Here is a 21,182-nt window from a genome sequence, read left to right on the forward strand (position 1 = left end):
TAGTAGGCTCCTTATTGCTTCTGAGTGTTAGCGCTGGAACATAGGATTAGGCCCACTCACTTCTTGGAATGGATGAGGGCCAGTGTGATGCAAACAGACATAATGATGACCATAGGAACTGGTAGTAGATGAATGAGTCCCGGTGAACTGAGCCAGGTGCCTTGGCTCTAAATAGGGAATTTTGAATTGATGTGTGAGTCATGGATGAAAATCAAAAGCACTAAAGAAAAGAGCCTCTGACCTATCAGAATTAGGTTGGATATGGTGGCACAGACTGACGATCTCAGTATCTAGGAACCTGAGGCAGCAAGACCCCATCTCAAAAAGACAAGCAAGCTAGTGTGCAAATGTACACCAGTAATTCCAGCACTTAGGTGGAAGCTGGCTAACAGGAGTTAAAGGACTACCTAGTTTACGTGAGACCTTATCCTCCCTTCTTTCACCACCTTCCCCAAAAGCCACTGGAGAAAGGAAAAAAACCTTATATCCGAGAGTTAAATTCAGAGTCACCAAGTTCCAGCTCCAGAAACACAAAACAAAGCAGTAAGCCAACTTGTGTTGGATTCTGGCTCTGCTACACTTCACATACATTAAGAGACAATGGACAAACAATACTGCACACTATAGCATCCATAGATGTGTGCATGAATGGATGGGTACATGGTGGGTGGATGGATGGATGGATGGGTGCATGGATGGATGTGTGCATGGATGGGTGGGTGGGTGGTGTGTGGATGAGTGGATGGATGGGCCCATGATTGGAGATCTCAAGGTCCTCTAAAAGTTCTACACAGCCTTACAGGATGTACTGTCCTGACAACAGCACTCTTCTGCCTCCAATTCCAGGAAACATGTTCCCCACCATTGGTGATGTCCACCTCGCACCCTTCACTGATGAACAGCTCTACATGGAGCAGTTCACCAAAGCCAACTTCTGGTGAGTGTGCCCAGGGTGTCCTGGCCAGACCATAGAGCCTGCCCGCTTGGGGATGGACCCAATCCTCTGGTGAGCCCTGTCTCCTCTTTTTTTCTCCTTGGCCACAGTAGGATCTAAAGGACATGGGCTAGACAAGGGCCAGCTAATAAAGCAAGTGGCTCCACCTGCCTTGGGGAGGGGGGTCGTTTACTAGACAGCATTTCTCTGTGGAGCCCTGACTATCCTGGAACTCACTCTGAAGACCAGGCTGGCCTTGAACTCAGAAATCTGCCTGCTTCTGCCTCCTGAGTTGCTGGGATTAAAGGCATGCGCTACCACACCTGGCTCCACTGCTGCTGACCTTGTGGATGTGGTTTGGGAATTTCCACAGGTACCAGCCATCCTTCCATGGAGTGGACCTGTCGGCCCTCAGAGGCGCCGCTGTGGATGAGTACTTCCGGCAGCCTGTGGTGGTGAGTAGTGTGTACATGGCACTGCTGAGCTGAAGAAACTCAGGCTTCACCATGTCCAAGAGCCTCTGAGTGCACCTGACTCAAGTGAATACACACACACACATGCAGAAATGAAATTAAGGAGAAAAAAATTGGACTTTAGAGAGATGTCTCTGGTTAAAGGCATTGGCTAGTCTTCCAGAAGACACCAGCAGACCTCAGTTCAGTTCCTATCACCCATGGCAGCTCACAGCCATTTGTAATGGGGAGCCATAATACGTGGTGTACAGACATCATCCAGATAAAATACCCACGTGTAAGTAAAGAGTAAATTTTGCCTGCATTTATGTCTATGTGCTAAATGTGTGCAGTACTTGCGGAGGCCAGGAGACAGTATTGGATCCCTGAGACTGGAAGTCTAGGGGTTAAGTCACCATGTGAGTGCTGAGACGTGAACCCAAGTCCTCTGAGAACAGCCAGTGCTCTTAACCACTGAGCTACCTCTCCAGACCCGTAAAATAGTTTTGAGATTGATTGATTGACTGATTGAATTTAAAGAATAAAAGTAAAGAGCACTAGAAGTAGAGGACAGGTCTCATTCCCAGCACCCATATGGCAGTCCTAGTTTCAGGGGATCAGGTGCTGCCTTCTGGGATTCCCCAGGCATTGAATGCACATCATGTACTTACATGCAGAGAAATCACATAGAAAATAGAAACAAGTCAATTGGAGGTTGGAGAGATAAGTTAGCGATTAGGAGCACTTTCTGCTCTTGCAGAGGACCCAGGTTCAGTTCCTAGCACCCCCATGGTAGCTCACAGCCATCTGAAACTCCAGTTCTAGAGATGTGAATTACATACTCATACATAAATATACCTAAAAAAATAAAAGTTCAAATTTTAAATGACATTAAATGAATAAATTTTTAAAAAAATATCAAATTGTATTTATTTGAGACAGGCTCTTAGTATGTGCCCTAGCTGGCCTGAAATTCAAGAGATTTACCTGCACCAAGAAAACCAAATGTTTGTTTTGGTTTTGGTTTTGGTTTTTGGGGTTTTTTGACAGAGTTTCTCTGTGTAGTCCTGGCTGTCCTGAAACTCCTCTGTAGACCAGGCTGGCCTTGAACTCATAGATCTGCCTACCTTTGCCTCCTAAGTGCTGGGATTAAAGGCATGACTGCCCAGTGAGAAGACCAAATGTTAAACAGAAAATCTTTAAAAAAAAAAAAGCTAAACTTTATCTCAGTATAGCATAATTGGTATACAACTGTGCCTTCATTTGTCATCAAAGAACATGCACTAATACTTCAGACCTTGGATAATTAAGACTTGCTCAAAGTCTAGTGTGTAATCTTAAAATGGATTTCAGCTGGGTGTGGTGGAACACACTTTTAGTCCTAGTACTTGGGAAGGCAGAGGCAGGAAGATCTCCAAGTTCAAAGTCAGCCTGGTATACACAGTGAATTTTGCAGGGCAGCCAGACTATATAGTGAAATCCTGTCTCAAACACACACACACAAGAAAAAGAAGTCAGTCATACTTAGTACAGCCATGCATCCATGTCAATTAGGTTAGATTTGTTAGTCACCTTGGTCAGGATTCATCATTTTCCTTAAGGTTGAGTCTCACTATGAAGACCTCAGTTGTCCTTGAAATCATAAAGAGCCTTCCACATGCCCGTCGTCACTACTGATTCTTTTTTTTCTGATGTGTAACTGATTGTGAATCTTAGGGTTTTTTTGGCATTATTTTGATGGGGATATCTTTTTCCATTTCAGTCTGAATGATTGTCTCATATGTTTTAGAACTGTTATATTAATTGCACACAGGTCTAGAATAAGAACACCCTGTTGGGTTACTCTTTTTGTCACTATGGAACCTTTACATTATCATTTGCCTTAAAGTCCGCTTTTACTAAGTAGTAGTGCAAGGATACTTTCTTCTAGTTGTCTCTTTCTATTCTACTGTAAACCTCTTGTGGCCTTACTACTTAAGGAAACAACATATATACAAGTTTCTTTGGTAGGTTTTTTGTTTTGGGTTTTTTTTTTTTTTTTCTTTCAAAGCAGGGTTTTTCTGTGCAGCCCGGGCTGTCCTAGAACTCGTTCTGTAGACCAGGCTGGCCTGGAACTCAGAGATCTGCCTGCCTCTGCATCCTGAGTGCATGAAAGTCTTAGTCCGTTTGAAGATCAAGCTCCCTGACCCCTCAATGTCTTCCCTTTGTTTCACTAGTCTGAGAAACTAGTCGTAGTGAACCTTCTGTCTCATTCTCTTCTAGGATCTAGTTGTATGTACAATAGTCAGTCACTTCAGCAAAATGATTCTCTTTTGTCCTTTGGAGACCATCACTTCCCACTGTACACTGCCCTCCAGTTTCCGTTACAGGTGTGTGTCACCACATCTGGGAGATGAATCTCAAACTCTATCTTCCATTCGTTCCCCATGTTACTATTCCCAAGTACTCAGTCTTCCAGTCCCCTTCTCTCCACTGTTTTGTTCTTTAGCTTTCTCTTCTATTTCTTTTTTATAAGGATTTATTTATCTAATGTATACGAGCATCCTGTCACTGACACATCAGAAGAGGGCATCAGATCCAATTACAGATGGTTGTGTGTTTGCTGGGAATGGAACTCATGATCTCTGGAAGAGCAGACAGTGCTCTTAACCACTGAGCCATCTCTCCAGCTGCTCTCTTCTATTTTTTTAAATGGGAGTCTCACTAACTTTGACCTAGTCCAGGGTGGCCTTAAACTTCCAATTTGTTCACCTCGGCCTCCCAAGTGCTGAGAGTACAGGCATGTGTCACTGATGCTGAATTCATCTTTTACTTAGGCTTTTAAAATTTTTGCGTGTTGCTTGGCAACATGTATGTCAGTTCCAGAGATTGAACTTAGGTAACAGGCTTGTATATGTAGCAGGTGCCTTTACCTGCTGAACCAGCTGAGTGGCCCTTTTGTTTTTTGAAATAGGGTCTCACTGTGTGGCCCTGTCTGGCTTGGAACTCACTCTAAAGTCAAGGCTGGCTTCAACTCAGAAATCGGCATGGCTCTCCTTCCAAAGTGCTGGGATTAAAGGCACTGAGCTACTAGGCTAGGCTTCTGGTTTTCTCCAAATGAGATTTTCACATATTGCTTAACCTAGACCCAAATGAGTAGGCGTCACCACTTGCTGAGTAGGTAGGAATTTGGGTGTTGCCATTGTGGTTTTGTTACCAGCCTAAGGTTGGTAAGGCTCAGTGCAGAGTGCATGTCTCACATCTATGAGGCCCAGGGTTCAATCTCTAACAGTAAAAAAGGACTGCCCTGTCTTGCTGCAGACACCTGGAATCCCAGTACTCAGGCCACTGTGGCAAGATGACCAAGAGGATGAGGCCTGAGTGGGAAGATGGCTCAGTTGCTAAAGTGCTTACTGCTATGCAAGCTTGAGGACCTAAACTCAGTTCCCAGAACCTTTTTATATGTATGGGTGTTTTGCCTCTACAACTGTTATGCCTAGAGTCCAAGAAGGTCATAAGAAGGCATCTGTTCCCTGGAACTGAAGTTACAGAGGCTGTGAGCTGTGGGTGCTGAGAATTGAACCTGTGTCCTCTGGAAGAGAGTAGCTAGTGCTTTTAACTACTGAGCCATCTCTCCAGCACTGCTAATCAGCCTCTTGTTTTTCTCTGTAATCCTGTCTGGCCTGGAACTCACTATATAGACCAGGCTGGCTTTGGCATGAGGCTCTCCCCTTCTTCTATAGTATTTGCAGCACAAGCTGGATCATATCTGTCATCTTACAGGACACATTTGACATCCGGATCCTGATGGCCAAATCTGTCAAGTACACAGTGAACTTCTTAGAAGCCAAAGAAGGCGATTTGCACAGGTAGCTTCATCCCCTAAGCACTCGTGGCCTAAGCTACCAGTCCTCATAGTCATGTACTGTCAACTCCCTGGTCACTTGTGGCCAGCTACTGTCCCCCCCAGCTATCCCTCCCACTCTCCTTACTGTCAGGTGTGGCTTCTATAGCAACCTCATATGCCCTTTGCCTTGCAGGATAGAAATCCCATTCAAATTCCACATGCTGCATTCAGGGCTGGTCCATGGCTTGGCCTTCTGGTTCGATGTTGCTTTCATTGGCTCCATGTAAGTATGGCACTGCTGGGACTCCTTGCACCTATGGCCTCTAGGCTTGGCTATTGTCATAACTCCTTAGGTTCTTCTCATCTAAACCCCAGGAAGAACCATGGGGGAGGGGTGTGGTTGTCATTTCCCCAGCAGCTACCCTGAATACCTGTCCCTTAAGTACATTTGTTCTCAATACATGGGTGTCAGGGTGAGTAGGGACCTGATGGCCATGGGTTGGCTGTGCTTCTAGAGTCCAGCCAGTTTTAGCCCGGAGACCCCAAAGGACCATTCAGGGAAATCCCTTGGGAATGATATCAAGGTGTGTGGGGTAGTGGCACAGGTGGTGGTGCCAACCCAGTGAAGTGCATCCATCTCTTCTTGACAGAATGACCGTGTGGCTATCCACAGCCCCAACAGAGCCCCTGACCCACTGGTACCAGGTCCGGTGCCTCTTCCAGTCACCGTTGTTTGCCAAGGCCGGGGACACGCTCTCAGGGACATGTCTGCTTATTGCCAACAAAAGGTGCACCCTGCCACCCATCTAGGGCTGGATAGGCACAGGGTTCTACCAGCCCAGTTGCCTCACAGCCATCCTTTCTATTCCCCCAGACAGAGCTATGACATCAGTATTGTGGCACAGGTGGATCAGACAGGCTCCAAGTCTAGTAACCTGCTGGATCTAAAGAACCCCTTCTTCAGGTAGTGTACAGGGTTTCAGCGGGAGAGGGCGCCTGGAGTCCCACAGCCCTGCCTGCCCACAGTTAATCTCTGCCACAGGTACACAGGTACAACCCCATCACCCCCACCTGGCTCACACTACACGTCTCCCTCGGAGAATATGTGGAACACAGGAAGCACCTACAATCTCAGCAGCGGGGTGGCTGTGGCTGGTGAGTCTGAATGTTATTTCCAGACATGGCTGGAGGCCCTTGGTGGCAGCCTGGACCCCAATTCCCAGAGCTTGCCCCACCCCTGACACCTACTTTCTGGTTAGGAATGCCTACTGCCTACGACCTGAGCAGTGTTATTGCAGGCGGTTCCAGTGTGGGTCACAACAACCTGATTCCCTTAGGTGAGTATCCCCTGGGATCTATGGCATGGCAGGGGAGGACTGGGATGTGCCAGTGGCCAGTTAAACCAGTGCTTGGTTCTCTGCCACCACTGTCGCTGTCATGGTCACTTCTTCTTCTTCCTGGGGACTCTAGCCCTGTGTGCCTCTCCACTTTTATCACCACTCCACCTGCCCTTCCCTATAACATCCATGAGTGGAGTGGGCAGGGCAGGCTGGGGGCGGTGACATCTGCCTCCCTCCCTCTTTCCTCCCTGTCGCTGCGCAGCTAACACAGGGATTGTCAATCACACCCACTCCCGGATGGGCTCCATAATGAGCACGGGCATTGTCCAAGGTAACAGGGTAGTGGGGCCGTGGGCGGGGGACGTCCCGCCTGGCCTGCACACAAGTTCAAGCTACCAGTGGGGGCCAGGCAGGCTCAGGGGTCATGCTGGCTCCTCAGTGCCCATGACCTGCCCCACAGGCTCCTCAGGTGCCCAGGGAGGCGGCGGTAGCTCCAGTGCTCACTATGCAGTCAACAACCAGTTCACCATGGGTGGCCCTGCCATCTCCATGGCCTCGCCCATGTCCATCCCGACCAACACCATGCACTATGGGAGTTAGGTGCCTCCAGCCGCGACAGCACTGCGCACTGACAGCACCAGGAAACCAAATGAAGTCCAGGCCCGGCACAGCCAGTGGCTGTTCCCCCTTGTTCTGGAGAAGTGTGAACACCCGGTCACAGCCCTCTTTGCTATGGGAACTTGGACAATTTTGTACACGATGTCGCCGCTGCCCTCAAGTACCCCCAGCCCAACCTTTGGTCCCGAGCGTGTGTTGCTGCCATACTTTACATGAGATCCTGTTGGGGCAGCCCTCATCCTGTTCTGTACTCTCCACTCTGACCTGGCTTTGACATCTGCTGGAAGAGGCAAGTCCTCCCCCAACCCCCACAGCTGCACCTGACCAGGCAGGAGGAGGCCAGCAGCTGCCACCACAGACCTGGCAGCACCCACCCCACAACCCGTCCTTGCACCTCCCCTCACCTGGGGTGGCAGCACAGCCAGCTGGACCTCTCCTTCAACTACCAGGCCACATGGTCACCATGGGCGTGACATGCTGCTTTTTTTAATTTTATTTTTTTACGAAAAGAACCAGTGTCAACCCACAGACCCTCTGAGAAACCCGGCTGGCCGGGCCAAGCCAGCAGCCCCTGTTCCTAGGCCCAGAGGTTCTAGGTGAGGGGTGGCCCTGTCAAGCCTTCAGAGTGGGCGCAGCCCCCTCCCACCAAAGGGTTCACCTCAAACTTGAATGTACAAACCACCCAGCTGTCCAAAGGCCTAGTCCCTACTTTCTGCTACTGTCCTGTCCTGAGCCCTAAAGGCCCCCCTCCATCAAAAGCTTGAACAGGCAGCCCAGAGTGAGTCACCCTGGGCTACTGGGGCAGACAAGAAACCTCAAAGATCTGTCACACAAGGAAGGCGTCCTCTCCTGATAGCTAACATAGGCCTGTGTGTTGCATTCACATTCATGTTCCTCTTAATCCTTTCAAGACAGCAACCCTGGGAAGGAGCCTCGCAAGGACCTCCCCAGATAAAAAGAAAAGCAAAGAAGGAAGGGTGATTAATAAGCACAGGCAGTTTCCCCTATTCCCTTACCCTAGAGTCCCCACCTCAATGGCCACAGCTCAGGCTGGGCTTTTGCCTGCCACAGGAACCCCTTGGCAAAGGCTGGAGCTGCTCTGTGCCACCCTCCTGACCTGTCAGGGAATCAGAGGGCCCTCAGGCAGCTGGGAACCAGGCTCTCTCCTGTCCATCAGTAATACTCCCTGCTCGGCTGCCCCTCCCCACCTTTATATAAATTCTCTGGATCACCTTTGCATAGAAAATAAAAGTGTTTGCTTTGTAAGAAAAGCCTGCAAAACAGCAGGGTAGTCTCCAGGGTCCAAGAATCCTCCCATCTTCATACGGAGGGCAGGACAAGTAGTATCCCCTTGAGTTTGGCCTGAAAAAGAAAGACTCCTAGGAATGGTCCCAGGAGGAGGGTACATCCTCAACCAACACAGAAACTGGTCCCTCACCTGTGAGCCTTCCTAGGAGGTTGTCATGGGCTGGATTGAACTGGGCAGCAGGACATTGGGAGATGGAGGTGTGGCTTGGGGTGCTGGTACCACATGGTCCAGAGGCAGTGGCTGGAAGAAGTACAGCTGCAGAGAGACCTCAGAATGAATGTACAGTTGGGTGGCAGCAAACCCCACTCCACAGCCCTGGTGAGAACTGCCTGGAACCTACCTTACAGCCTAGCGCCAAGAGGGCGTGAAGCAGCACCACAGTAGACAGTAGTGCCGCAGCCACCAGCCGTGTATCCTCTCGGACAACAGGCCACAGTGTGAATACCAGCCCAGCAGCTGACAAGGCCAGGGCCAGGGCTCCAAAGAGCCACTGTATCCACTGCACTGGGATAAGCCACAGGACCTAATGTAACAAGTACGTATCTGGTGACCATACTGGTGGGCCACGTAGCTCCCAGCAGCCCCCAGGGCCAAGCCAAACTCACCACAGTAGGGATGAAGACAAAGAGTGAATAGCCGTAGACGCAGACTGTCTCCAGGAAGGTGTACAGTCCCATGCGCTCCCTCGTGCCCTGACGCCACCGCAGGAAGCCCCACAGCGCCAGCGGCACTAGCCAAGCATAGCAGTAGATGGTGATGCCTGCTATGGTCACTAGGGATGCAATGTGGGCAGTCACTGCATGCTCTTGGACCCTGGCATCCAGGAGCTGAGCCCACCCAGTCTGCTTACCCTTGTGGAACTGGGGGCTGTAGTGAATGGAGGGGTCCCGTCTCTGTGCAAGCACCAAAGTGAGATTGCCAGTAACCGCCAGGACAAAGGCCAGGGTAGCACAGATCCAGAAGGGGCCTGCAAAGGGGGACATGGAGTCCCAGATAGATTCCTCCTGGGAAAGGTGCCTGTGTCCTAAATCAAGTGTGCTAAGACCCCTAGACGCCATTTGACTCTCCAGACGAGTGCTGCATCTGGACTTATCCTGTCTTTCTGGAAATATCTTCTAAAATGCCTCAAGCACTTAGCTCTTTCTCTGACAAAACTGTCTATAGGTAGAACAGGCTTGGTGGTTCTCAGAATCTTGTCCAGAGGCCTCCTGCATTCCACCTTTATGTGTCCACTCCTAAGTTGCCCCAGGGCCCTGGATTCACACGCTTGCTTTTTGAACTTCACGTGTATGAACTGAGCCTCTAGACACTTGATCTGCTCCTGATAACTGTCCAGCTTTCCTGTCCACCCATGGCAACTCTGTTGGTGGACTGGGGAGAAAGCCCCCCTGGCCTTTCTCACTCCTTGGTTGTGGGGCATCCTCTAGAACCAAGCGTTCTTCCTCATAGCCTCCAATGTCACATCTGTGCCTGCCTGCTCTTGTTGGCTTCTACCCTCACTTTCCAAAGCCAGAGGAGATCCCAAAAAGATCTTAGTAAGATCTCTTCTCACCATTCTGGGACCTGTGTCCTCACCCCTGCTGGTGGCCTCCCTGCTCCTCCGTCCACTGCACTGACCTACGCTGCCATACAGTTCAGTTGTTTCCACCATGGGACCTAGAAGCTTTCTGGGTCCTCTTCTAAGCCTCTCACCACCAATGTCAGCATAACTCATTTGCCTACCCTAGTCAGGGACCTTCATGACTTCCCTAACCAGACAGCAATGCCACTCACCCTCTGAGTTAGCCAGACCTACCACCTTCTGCTTTCCATCTTGGTGCCTCCCTCAACTAAACACAAGTTTTACTCTTCATGCATGACTGCCCATTTCAGGGCCTGGTACAGTCCCATGTTTAAGTGAATACTCCATTGATTCAAACATACACCCCCATTTACCATATAGGTCAGGACGGTTTCTAAGATGGTGCCTCACAAAGTTGTGGCCAGGATGGGGCAGCAGGGAGCCTTTGATCCTGTCCAAGACCTGGAAAGCAAAGCCCAGGGTCTAGAGTGAGAATCCTGGTGTTCTGAGAGGTGTCAGCACATCCTACTGAACAAGCTTGAACATGTCACCACTGTGAAGGTGGATTTCAGGACTGCCACCTTGCTCTCAGCTTCTTGCAGCCTCTCCTCCCAATCAAAGGAAGGACAGTCCCTAAGTTCTGGATGGTCTCCCTCCTACATCTCCAGGATGTATCCTCTCACTGGACTTGGTTTATTATTAGAGGTTGGCCTGACTGGGAAACATTCTGGCTTTAAGTCACACACCCATCCACGCCTACTTTGTAACCTAGCTTTTGCCTTCCAGCCCCACCATACCCATTCAGTCCTCAAGTATAGTGGCTGGACTCCAAGCAACTCCAAGTGCCTTACCTGGGAGGTGTCCACATCAAAAAAGCTCTGATAGTAGTCAAATGTCCAGAATCTGGGCTGTGGCTTTTCTTCCTGTAGAAGCTATAAGACAAAAGACTCAGAACTTGCCTGCTCAGCCAGGGTAAGAACAGAGGCAGATCATCGGGGCCTAGGAGACTCACTGATGTCTTGTCATCCTCTTCCTCCCCTACTTCAGCTCCATAGCCAATGTCTGAACCCACAACCACAGCCACGTGCTCTCGGGAGGTCCGCTCATCACTTTGGCTAGTAGTAGCTGCATCTGGGGTCTCTGCCAGAAGATTTGTGGCTTCCTCGAACTCTACGGAGAGGGAATATGAGCATAGGTGTTTGGAATCAGAAAATTCCTTTCATCAACTGGGGCTATGGCTGTCCCCTAAGGGCTGAGTTTCTTCAGTTTTGATGCATGGGTAGGTCTGTTTGTGTACTAAGATGGGATTCAATTTAGGTCCTGTGCAGGATTGGACGCTGTGATGTGCCTTTTGAGTTCATGGAAGAAGCAGGAATTGAGTGCAAGATGAGCCTGAGGTCTGGGACCCAGCTGCCTGGGATTCTAGCCTAGGACAGAGGTAGGAGCTCTGACCACTTACGGGCTCCACTCACCGTGGAAGGCCAGTTCGTCAGCCGCTGCCATGATTCTTTGGAGGCGTCACCGCATCGCACTCTGTGGACAGAACCACATCAGTCCCACAGCCCTCCCCAAGACTGATGCTTCCGTCTGGACTCCTGCATGGAGCCTAATACACGGAATGGAACTTCAGCTCCAAGCCGGGTCCCTTCAGATGCTCCCCACCTTCCTCACCTGAGCCTACCTAAGCTGGCGTGGCTCTTGCTCTATGCGCGTGCGCGCCGCTCGCCTTCCCTTCAGAGCCCACCCTTCGCCACGCAACGGCAACATCCGTTTAGGTCCGTTTCCTATTGTCTTCCGGTGGGAAACTACTTCCTGTGTCTTGCGCTTGCGCAGGATCTACTCTCCGGCCTTTTTCATTCCGACACCATGCGTTTCCACTGGGCCGAGGAACCGCAGGGAGACGATGGTGACAGCGGCTCTTAAGAGATTCTGGTCCGGTGGGCGCGGTGAAGCGGGAGGAGATGCCGGTGGTGCCACGACGGTGGCGGTTAAGCCAGGGCTGTGGACGCGACTGAGTGAGTAGTGGCAGAAGGTTGCAGGGTGGGTGGCCCGAGTGGTCGAGTCCTTGTCACCCCAGCTCTTTTTTCCCCTCAGGCACCTGGGCCGGCGCGCTGCTCCGGGACTACGCTGAGGCGTGCGGGGACGCGGCGGCTGCGGCGCGAGCTCGACCCGGCCGCGCGGCCCTGTACGTGGGGCTCCTGGGCGGCGCGGCTGCGTGCTGCGCGCTGGCGCCCAGCGAGGCGGCCTTCGAGGAGGCCTTGCTCGACGCATCGGGGTCACTGTTGCTCTTGGCGCCGGCCACGCGCAACCGCCACTCGGAAGCGTTCCTGCAGCGCCTGCTGTGGCTGAGGGGCCGTGGGCGGCTGCGTCACGTGAACCTGGGCTTCTGCTCGCTGGTTTACGAAGCGCCCTTCGACGCCCAGGCCAGCCTCTACCAGGCCCGCTGCCGCTACCTGCAGCCACGCTGGGTGGACTTCCCCGGCCGGATCCTCGACGTGGGGTTCGTTGGCCGCTGGTGGATCCTGCAGAACCGCATGCATGATTGCGACATCAACGACGACGAGTTTCTCCACCTGCCCGCGCATCTCCGCGTCGTTGCGCCTCACCAGCTGCACTCCGAGGCCAATGAGCGGCTGTTCGAGGAGAAGTACAAGCCGATCGTACTCACCGACGATCAGGTGGATCAGGCGCTGTGGGAGGAGCAGGTGTTACAGAAGGAGAGAAAGGATCGGCTAGCTTTGAGCGAGGCTGATTCACTGGTTCAGTCCGATGTTTCCAGATGAAACCCAGGACTGCCCCCGGGTCACCAAGCGCAGGCAAACTGTTGGCTGTGGATGGTGCAATTGGTGAGATGGGTAGAGATAAATGACCCTTATTGTGATTTTATGGGAAGTCCTCACTCTGTCCTGTTAGCCGAAGCAACTTGGGGGCCTTACTGGTCTTAGAGATACAGAAGAGCTGAAGGACTGCTCTTAAACATGCTGAAGCACTTGACCTTACTGTGTTAATTGCCCCCAGCTCTACTAGTAAGGAGCCTGTGCTGTGTAGCCTGTTGTAGCCGGGGATGTTCTTCACGGGTAGAGTGTTTGCCTAACATGCCTGGGTTCCTGCACTGCCAAAACAGAACAGAAATGGGCTTGGTTTTGGAGGTTTTGTTTATTTGGTTGTTTTTTGAGAATGTGACTCCCGTATGCCCAGGCTGGCCCTGACTCCTGCATCAGCTCTAGTGCACCACAGAGTACCCTGCCCACGCATTAGTCCTGTTCGTGAATGGGGCTACAAAGATGTCCTGACTGCCAGTGACTCCCAAGATCCTAAGACCAATCCCCCAGGCCCCCTTTTGGTAGTGTGTATCAGTGAAGTTTTTTGAGGACGGTCTGGCCGTGTTGCCAAGGCTACTCGTTTAAAGAGTACTGACTGTTCCTCCCTTTGGAGAACCTCGATTCAGTTCTCAGCAGCTTGATCTGTAACTCCAGGCCAGGGAATCAATCCAGCGTTCTCTTCTGGATTCCTTGTACACTAGGCAGGCACGTGGTGGTGCACAGACAAAACACCCACGCACATAGGTTTAAAGATTCTCCTAAGTCATCCCCCAAGATGGGGACTAAAATCGTGTGCCAGCTTGCCTGACCTCAGATCTCTCCTTTTCAGGTGGAGCTGAAATGTATGTGTGTAGGGTTTTTGTTTGTTGTGGATTTTGGTTTGTTTGTTACACTGGCTTCCCCAGAACTGGCTATGAAGAACAATCTGCCCTTAAACAGAGATTTGTCTGCGTCTCAAATTGGATTCTTTTGGTTTGATTTGTTTCTGAGAGTGGTCTCAAAGCCCAGACCAGCCTCAAACTCACTGTGTAGCAAAGGATGACTGAATGATGGCTCCTCTTGCCTGCATTTCCCAAATGAAGTGAAATGTTTCTGCCCTGTGGATTGTTATTGTTGGGTACTTTGCTAGACATTAAATCCAGGGCCTTGTACATATGAGGCAAGCCCTGTACACCAAGTCCTCTTAGGCTCTTTGTTTTGTTTGATAATATCTTTATGTAGTCCCCGAGGACCTTTGACCTAGCTTAACTAGTAATGTTGTATGTTACTATCAGTGCAGGAGAGAGGTACAGAGGCCGACAAATTCTACTGTATATATGTATGGCAGCAATTGCAAGTATGGTGGAAGGCTGGAACATGCTCTCATCCCAGAGTGTACATGCAGTCGTATGTCATTGTACTGCAGGGATCCTGGAAATGGTTGGATGGAAAGGAACAGGGTGGGGAATATAGGTTGGACCTGGCAAAATTCCGGTAATTACCTTTCAAGCTAAAATATTAGGGAAGCAAAACTTCCCATACCAGGTAGCTTGTAGCTAATCAGTAAAAGCAGGAGGTGAAGCAGTCACTTTTTGATGGATTTGTTTATGATGGGGGGCTTCAGACAGACAAAGTATGTGCTGTACACTGAGCTACCCCACTCCTAGTGGTGTGATTGTGTGTTTTGCCTCCTTTATTAGTTATCAGATGTATTGAAAGTATGATAGTTGGTTTTGGTTGGTTGGTTTTTCAGTAATATTCTGGAGTGGGAGGCATGTGCCACCACCTCCTGTGTAAGGTAGTTCTTGAATCCAAGTCTTCTGGCCAGGTGATGATGTTAATTCACATCTTCCTGCACTGGTGAGGTGGCTCAGCAGGGGAAGACATGTTCAGCCAAGCCAACCACCTGAGTCCGTCCTATGGAACCCACACAATGGAAAGAGCTGACTCCTCCGAGTTGTCCTGTGACCTACATGTATACAAAATAAGTTAAAATGTAATATGGGTTCCAAAAAATCCACATCTGAATTACAAATGCTTTAATTAGTGTGTATTAAAGGATTTTCTTATGTGTGTATAAAATATTCTTATTCACCCTCCATTACTGTTTCTTGCTATCCACTCCCACTTCCATGTTTCTCCTCTCTTCCCAATTAGCACCAACGTGTGTGTGTGTGTGTGTGTGTGTGTGTGTGTGTGAAAGAGAGAGAGAGAGAGAGAAGAGGGGAAGGGGGATGAGAAGCTGTCTCAATATGTAATCCTGTTATCCTGGGCTGGCCTAGATCAGGCTGGCCCTGAACTAACCTAGAACTATTGTGTGTGGATTTAAACAACCTCATGGAAACCTTTCCAGGGACTGACTATACCACTAAGGAATTTTCTCTCCTTCCTTCCTTTCCTCCTTCCTTCCTTTAGCAACTATTACTGACACAAATCCCCGAAGTGGAGATCCTGTACAGTCTGTGATCACAAAGTACCACAGCTAGGGGCTGTAAGAAGGCCAAGTTCAAAGGCACTTTATTGCATAAAATCCGATGGCCTGAATCTGATCTTCAAGACCCACTTGATGAAAGGAGAAAATTAATTCCAGCAGATTATTTTCTGACCTCCATACACACGAGTGTGAGCATGTTCATGTACACATGTGCAAATATTTTTTTTTTCAAGACAGGGTTTCTCTGTGTAGCCTTGGCTATCCTGGAACTCACTTTGTAGACCAGGCTGGCCTTGAACTCAGAAATCCGCCTGCCTCTGCCTCCCAAGTGCTGGGACTAAAGGCGTGCGCCACCACACCTGGCGCAATAATTTTTAAGTACAACAGTGGGATCATGCTTGAAAGTTAGAGTTTCATAGTATCCATTTCTTCCAGTTCTTCTGTTTGTCCTTTCCTCCAGCCTTGTGATAACCAAAATGTCATGCGTCTCAATTTTAAAGAGAGGGAAAAATCAACATTCAGGTAAGGAAGATGGCTTAGCAGGTGAAATATAAGCATGCACCCCTGAATTCAGATACCCAGTACCCACATAAAGCAGGGCACGGCTCCACACTATCCTAGCACTTGGGGGTCTGAAGATAGGTAAATGCCAAGAGCTTGCCTGCCAGCCAGTCTAGCTGAATTCAAGTTTAGTGAGAGAACTGTCCAAAAGAGAGGGATGGGGGCAGACTGGACACATACATGCCTTTGATCCTAGTATTTCTGGAGGCAAAGTGGGCTTATATCTGAGTTCAAGGCCAGCTGGTCTACATAGTGAGACCTTGTCTTTGAGAGAGGGAGGGAGGGAGGGAGGGGGTAGCAGATTAGAAAATGCTGCTGTGAGGCTATGACAGTCGCTCAGCCTCCAGCTCCCAGCCCTGTGACTTAGTTTGCAGACTGATACTCAGAAGTTGTCCTCTAACCTAGACAAGCAGGCCCTGGCAGAGGTGTGCCTGATGTCTTTGATCCTAACCTGTGTAGCCATACTTGGTTTTGGGGGAAGGGCAATTCCTCCTCCAAATAGTGTGGGACATAAGGCAAGTACTCTATGGGTCATACTGCAGCATCTCCTTGCTAAAAGGTATTAAATAATGTCATCCCTTGCCATGAATAAACCTTGTTAAGAGCATTTACTGTTGTTGCAGAGGATCTGGGTTTGGTTCCCAGTATTCACGTGGTAGCCCTCAACCATCTGTTAATTCCAGTTGCAGGTGATACCGTACCACCTTCTGTGAACTGAAGGCAAAACATAGAAATTGCCAGGTGTGGTGATGCACCCCTTTAATCTCAGACTTGGGAGGCCGAGGCAAGCGGATTTCTGAGTTCAAGGCCAGCCTGGTCTACAAAGTGAGTGCCAGGACAGCCAGGGCTACAAAGAGAGACCCTATCTCAAAAAAAAAAAAAAACAAAAAAACAAAAAACAAAACAAAAAAGCAAGGCTGAACCTGTGCCTCTCCAGCCTGGGACACTGGTATCTCCAGCTTCTCACGTGCTCCTAAAGGTCAAATCCATCCGTACACTTGTGCAGCAAGCACTTTACCCACTGCTCCATATCTCCATTCCTAAGTTTCTTTTTACTGAAAAATATATGCTACTGCCTGCATGTCCCATGGCTTGCGTTTCTTGCACCAGCATTTGGTCACTTGGCAACAGAAGAGGTTGGCTTTGGGGTGGTGGCCCTGCATGTGCTTGTTCTGATTAATGAACACCAGAGGGGGCCAAAGCCCCTCATGCCCAGCTAAGGCGTCTCTGTTTTGCCCTGAGCAAGGCTCAGCAGAGCAGGTGAGGGGATTAAGGTAGACTAGCTTTGACATATAAAACAAAAAAATAATAAAACAGAATTTCAAAGGGGATGAGGCTCAGTTGAGAGAATGTTTGCCTAGCACACATTCACATCCAGTACTTCAAGCTAGACATGATAATGGCTTGCACAGGAGTTAGAGGCAGGAGGATCAGTTCAATTACAAGCCATCCTGAGAGGCTGAGAGCCTATCTTGAAAAAAAACAAAACAAGAGATAAGAGTCTGAGAAGCAGAGGCAGGTGGGTTTCTGTGATTTTAAGGCTACATAGTGAGACCCTGTCTCAAAGAAATACAGAAAAGAAAACCCCAAGCCGGGCGTGGTGGCGCACGCCTTTAGTCCCAGCACTCGGGAGGCAGAGGCAGGCGGATTTCTGAGTTCGAGGCCAGCCTGGTCTACAAAGTGAGTGCCAGGACAGCCAGGGCTACACAGAGAAACCCTGTTTCAAAAAAGACCAAAAAAAAAAAAAAAAAAAAGAAGAAGCCAGGCGCAGTGGCACACACCTTTAATCCCAGCACTCAGGAGGCAGAGGCAGGCGGATTTCTGAGTTCGAGGCCAGCCTGGTCTACAAAGTGAGTTCCAGGACAGCCAGGGCTATACAGAGAAACCCTGTCTCGAAAAACCAAAAAAAAAAAAAAAAAAAAGTTTCTTTATGAGGCGCTGGTCAGAGCAGCTTTGAGCCTCCATCAGGGCAAGCCTCGGTGCTGTGGTCCTTGTGGCCATTTGTCCGAGTTCAATAAACTACTACATTTAAAAAAAATGTTTATTTTTAGACAGAGCTTATGTTGCTAAGACTGGCTCCTAAATTATGCTCTGTACTCAAGGATGAACACATATGTGTTTTCATCTGTGTGTGTGTCCCTCCCTCTCCCCAACCCCGTATGTATGTGTGTATGTATGTGTGTATGTATGTGTGTATGTATGTGTGCATGTATGTGTGCATGTATGTGTGCATGTATGTGTGTATGTATGTGTGCATGTATGTGTGCATGTATGTGTGTATGTATGTGTGTATGTATGTGTGTATGTATGTGTGTATGTATGTGTGTATGTATGTGTGTATGTATGTGTGTATGTATGTGTGTGCCTATGTGTATGAGAATGTCTCTGTGTGTATGTCTCTGTGTTCTCTGTGTTCATCTGTGTGAGTTCAGAAGATACCCTTGGTGTCAGTCCTCTCTTCCTTATTTGAGACAGGCTCTCTTTTAACTTTTTTTTTTTTTTTTGAAACAGGGTTTCTCTGTGTTTCCCTGGCTGTCCTGGAGCCCACTGTTTAGACTGGGTTAGCTTCAAACTCAGAGATCCGCCTGTTTCTGCCTCTTGAGTGCTAGGATTAAAGGCATGAGAGCTACCACTGCCCAGCTTAAATTTTTTTTTGTTGTTGTTGTTTTTGTTTTTCGAGACAGGGTTTCTCTGTATAGCCCTGGCTGTCCTGGAACTCACTCTGTAGATCAGGCTGCCCTCAAACTCAGAAATCTGCCTGCCTCTGCCTCCCGAGTGCTGGGATTAAAGGCGTGCGCCACCATGCCCTGCTTGAGAAGTGTATTGTCTCCTTCCATCATGTGGGTTCTGGGGATTGAACTCAGGTTGTCAGGCTTGGCAGCAAATGCCTTCACCCCTAGACAGAGTCTCTCAATGTTTACCTCAGTCAAGCTAACTGGCACACAGACTTCCAGGAATTTTCCTGTCTTTGATCGTCCATATCCCTTTCAGTGTGTTGTACACACCCACTGTACTACTGTATCCATGGTTACTTGGGTTCTGGGCATCTGAACTCAGGTTGTCAGGTTTACCCAGTGTCTGTTACACCATGACCAAGCAACTTATAAAAGGAAGCATTGACTATGAGCTCATAGTTCCAGAGGGTAGAGCCTGTGGCCACCATAGTGGAGGACAGGCAGCAGGCAAGCACAGCACTGGAGCAGAAACTGAGAGCCACTAAGAATGGCATGGGTGTGAGCCTTTGAAAAGTCAGAGCCTACTCTCAGTGATATCTACTCCAGCAAGGCCAAACCTCTTAGTCCTCACCAAAAAGTTCCATTACACAGGGACAAAGCATTCAAACATGAACCTATGAGGGATGTTCTCATTCAAACACCGTAGTCTACCCGCTGGCCTCCATAGACGTAATGCACAGTGTACTTAGTCCAACTTCAAAAGTCCATCCCTTCCTGGTTTCTCATTCTGGTGTGTCTTTTGAGCTTCCTCAGGGGCCCCTCTTTCCTGCAGAAGGTATATTTCAACAATATTTATGTGTGTGGTCACATGTGTGCAGGTTGGAAGGATTGGTTATTGTCTACCATGTGGATCCTAGGGACCACACTCAGGTCCTCTGCCTTGGCAGGAAGTTGCTAGCCCTAACAGTGGTCTCTGGTAGCCATCCAGCTGAGACAGCTCTGGCAGCAGAGCTTCAGGCGGGGGTCACAGTTGCAGCCCTGAGTTCCATGCCTGGGTCACTAGAAACTGTTTCAAGGTCCCAGCTGCAAACAGTGCATTGTCATCCTCTAGGCTGAGAACTCGCTGCGATAAGAAAGCCAAGAGAGGGGCTGGAAAGATGGCTCAGTGGTTAAAAGCACCAACTGCTCTTCTGAAGGTCCTGAGTTGAAATCCCAGCAACCACATGGTGGCTCACAACCATCCGTAACGAGATTTGGCGCCTCCTTCTGGAGTGTCTGAAGACAACTACAGTGTACTTACATATAATAAATAAGTCTTTAAAAAATTATATGTAATTTTATATTACATATAATAAATAAGTCTTTAAAAAACAAAACAAAACAAAAACAAAACAAAAAATCCCAAGAAAGCCAAGAGAGGGCTTGGCTCCTGTCATTTGATGCCACATTTGTCAGGTCTTTACTGATTGGTTTTTTGTTTTACACCTCATTTCCATACACACATGTAACCTATTAGGATCACAAGGTGCAGAGGCTATGAGCCTGGCCATACATGGGGAGTCAGTCCTACTGGATCGGGGAGTGGCTTGCTCTTTCCTGCCCCATGAGATGGGAAGAGCTGCCCTTGGTTGCTACTGACTGCTTACTGGAGTACCGAGCTGCACCACATGTTGTCCATCTGGCTTGGCACCCCCAGCGGACCAGGAAGTTCTGGTCTTCTGTTTTCTTGTCTGGGCTGTTATGTCTGTACACTGACCCTATCCAGTGTGAACTGTTATTCCTATGTAAATAAAGTTCTCGCCGGGGCGTGGTGGCGCACGCCTTTAGTCCCAGCACTCGGGAGGCAGAGGCAGGCAGATTTCTGAGTTGGAGGCCAGCCTGGTCTATAAAGTGAGTTCCAGGACAGCCAGGGCTATACAGAGAAACCCTGTCTCGAAAAACCAAAAAAAAAAACAAAAAAACAAAAAAAAACAAAAATAAAGTTCTCATATGTTCACCCTCCCCTGCCTGCCTACACCATTCTTGAAGCAGGTATGGCAAGCACACATTTGGACACAGGAAAACTGGCTATCTCTTTAAATATGGAGTCGGGGACCATTGTAGATGCCATTAGCAAGTTTAGGGACAGGAAGGAGCAAGCCACTCCCTAATCCAGCAGGAGAGAATCCCCATCTGTAGTCAGGCTCAGAGATCAGATCTGAAATGTGTAGTGGTAGTAGATCCCTGGTGGGTGTGCATGATTCTTGCTACTGCCCCAGTGTTGTAGGTTCACAGACAGACAGACAGACAGACAGACACACACACACACACACACACACAGAGAGAGAGAGAGAGAGGACTTTTTTTTGTTGTTTTTTTGAGACAGGGTTTCTCTGTGTAGCTCTGGCTGTCCTGGAACTTACTTTGTAGACCAGGCTGGCCTCAAACTCAGAAATCCGCCTGCCTCTGCCTCCAGGACCTTATTTTTTTTTTAAAGATTTATTTATTTATTATATGTAAGTACACTGTAGCTGTCTTCAGACACTCCAGAAGAGGGAGTCAGATCTTGTTACGGATGGTTGTGAGCCACCATGTGGTTGCTGGGATTTGAACTTCGGACCTTTGGAAGAGCAGTTGGGTGCTCTTACCCACTGAGCCATCTCACCAGCCCCCACTCCTGAATTATTACTTA

The 21,182-nt window shown here is 49.1% G+C and overlaps 3 protein-coding genes across 6 annotated transcripts in view; 2 read left to right on the plus strand and 1 right to left on the minus strand.

The window, feature by feature from the left end:
- Carm1 (coactivator associated arginine methyltransferase 1) overlaps positions 1-8,441 on the plus strand; it is a 43,495-nt gene extending 35,054 nt beyond the window's left edge. The window contains exons 7-16 of one of the 3 annotated variants that reach the window (XM_021172995.2): positions 847-937; positions 1,308-1,389; positions 5,149-5,234; positions 5,406-5,495; positions 5,863-6,000; positions 6,087-6,176; positions 6,255-6,367; positions 6,472-6,549; positions 6,815-6,883; positions 7,013-8,441. In XM_021172995.2, coding sequence (XP_021028654.1) covers positions 847-937; positions 1,308-1,389; positions 5,149-5,234; positions 5,406-5,495; positions 5,863-6,000; positions 6,087-6,176; positions 6,255-6,367; positions 6,472-6,549; positions 6,815-6,883; positions 7,013-7,152 — 977 coding nt within the window. In that variant the 3' untranslated portion in view covers positions 7,153-8,441. Of the gene's footprint in view, positions 1-846; positions 938-1,307; positions 1,390-5,148; positions 5,235-5,405; positions 5,496-5,862; positions 6,001-6,086; positions 6,177-6,254; positions 6,368-6,471; positions 6,550-6,814 lie in introns of all 3 variants that reach the window. The other 2 variants (XM_021172994.3, XM_021172996.2) reach the window with 2 other exon arrangements.
- Yipf2 (Yip1 domain family member 2) lies at positions 8,404-11,837 on the minus strand. Of its 2 annotated transcripts, none has more exons than XM_021172999.2 (10): positions 11,722-11,837; positions 11,513-11,573; positions 11,053-11,210; positions 10,892-10,972; positions 10,415-10,502; positions 9,330-9,446; positions 9,085-9,251; positions 8,820-9,002; positions 8,609-8,734; positions 8,404-8,532 (listed from the first exon to the last, which is right to left on the minus strand). In XM_021172999.2, the coding sequence occupies exons 2-9, from the start codon at positions 11,541-11,543 to the stop codon at positions 8,621-8,623; spliced, it is 939 nt and encodes a 312-aa protein (XP_021028658.1). In that variant the 5' UTR covers positions 11,544-11,573; positions 11,722-11,837; the 3' UTR covers positions 8,404-8,532; positions 8,609-8,620. The 2 variants fall into 2 exon arrangements, with proteins under 2 accessions (XP_021028658.1, XP_021028657.1); XM_021172998.3 differs by having other exon boundaries at positions 11,712-11,837.
- Positions 11,838-11,857: 20 nt separating this feature from the next.
- Positions 11,858-14,935, plus strand: Timm29 (translocase of inner mitochondrial membrane 29). Its single transcript, XM_021172997.3, has 2 exons — positions 11,858-12,055; positions 12,135-14,935. Exons 1-2 carry the CDS (start codon positions 11,944-11,946, stop codon positions 12,821-12,823), a joined length of 801 nt encoding a protein of 266 aa, XP_021028656.2. The 5' UTR covers positions 11,858-11,943; the 3' UTR covers positions 12,824-14,935.
- The last annotated feature ends 6,247 nt before the right edge of the window (positions 14,936-21,182 follow it).

This window comes from Mus caroli, unplaced genomic scaffold, assembly GCF_978045245.1.
Source record: "Mus caroli unplaced genomic scaffold, Mus_caroli_1 scaffold_11, whole genome shotgun sequence".
Classification (NCBI taxonomy): domain Eukaryota; kingdom Metazoa; phylum Chordata; class Mammalia; order Rodentia; family Muridae; genus Mus; species Mus caroli.

Bases quoted from the DNA above. Each gene is read 5' to 3' on its own strand.
- Yipf2 (XM_021172999.2), bottom strand. From the start codon at position 11,543: ATGGCAGCGGCTGACGAACTGGCCTTCCACG. The intron at 10,973-11,052 runs GTGAGTCTCCTA...TTTGTCTTATAG, and splicing joins AAGAGGATGACAAGACATCA to CTTCTACAGGAAGAAAAGCC. The intron at 10,503-10,891 runs GTAAGGCACTTG...TTTGCTTTCCAG, and splicing joins TTGATGTGGACACCTCCCAG to GTCTTGGACAGGATCAAAGG.
- Timm29 (XM_021172997.3), top strand. From the start codon at position 11,944: ATGGTGACAGCGGCTCTTAAGAGATTCTGGTCCGGTGGGCGCGGTGAA. The intron at 12,056-12,134 runs GTGAGTAGTGGC...TTTTCCCCTCAG, and splicing joins AGGGCTGTGGACGCGACTGA to GCACCTGGGCCGGCGCGCTG.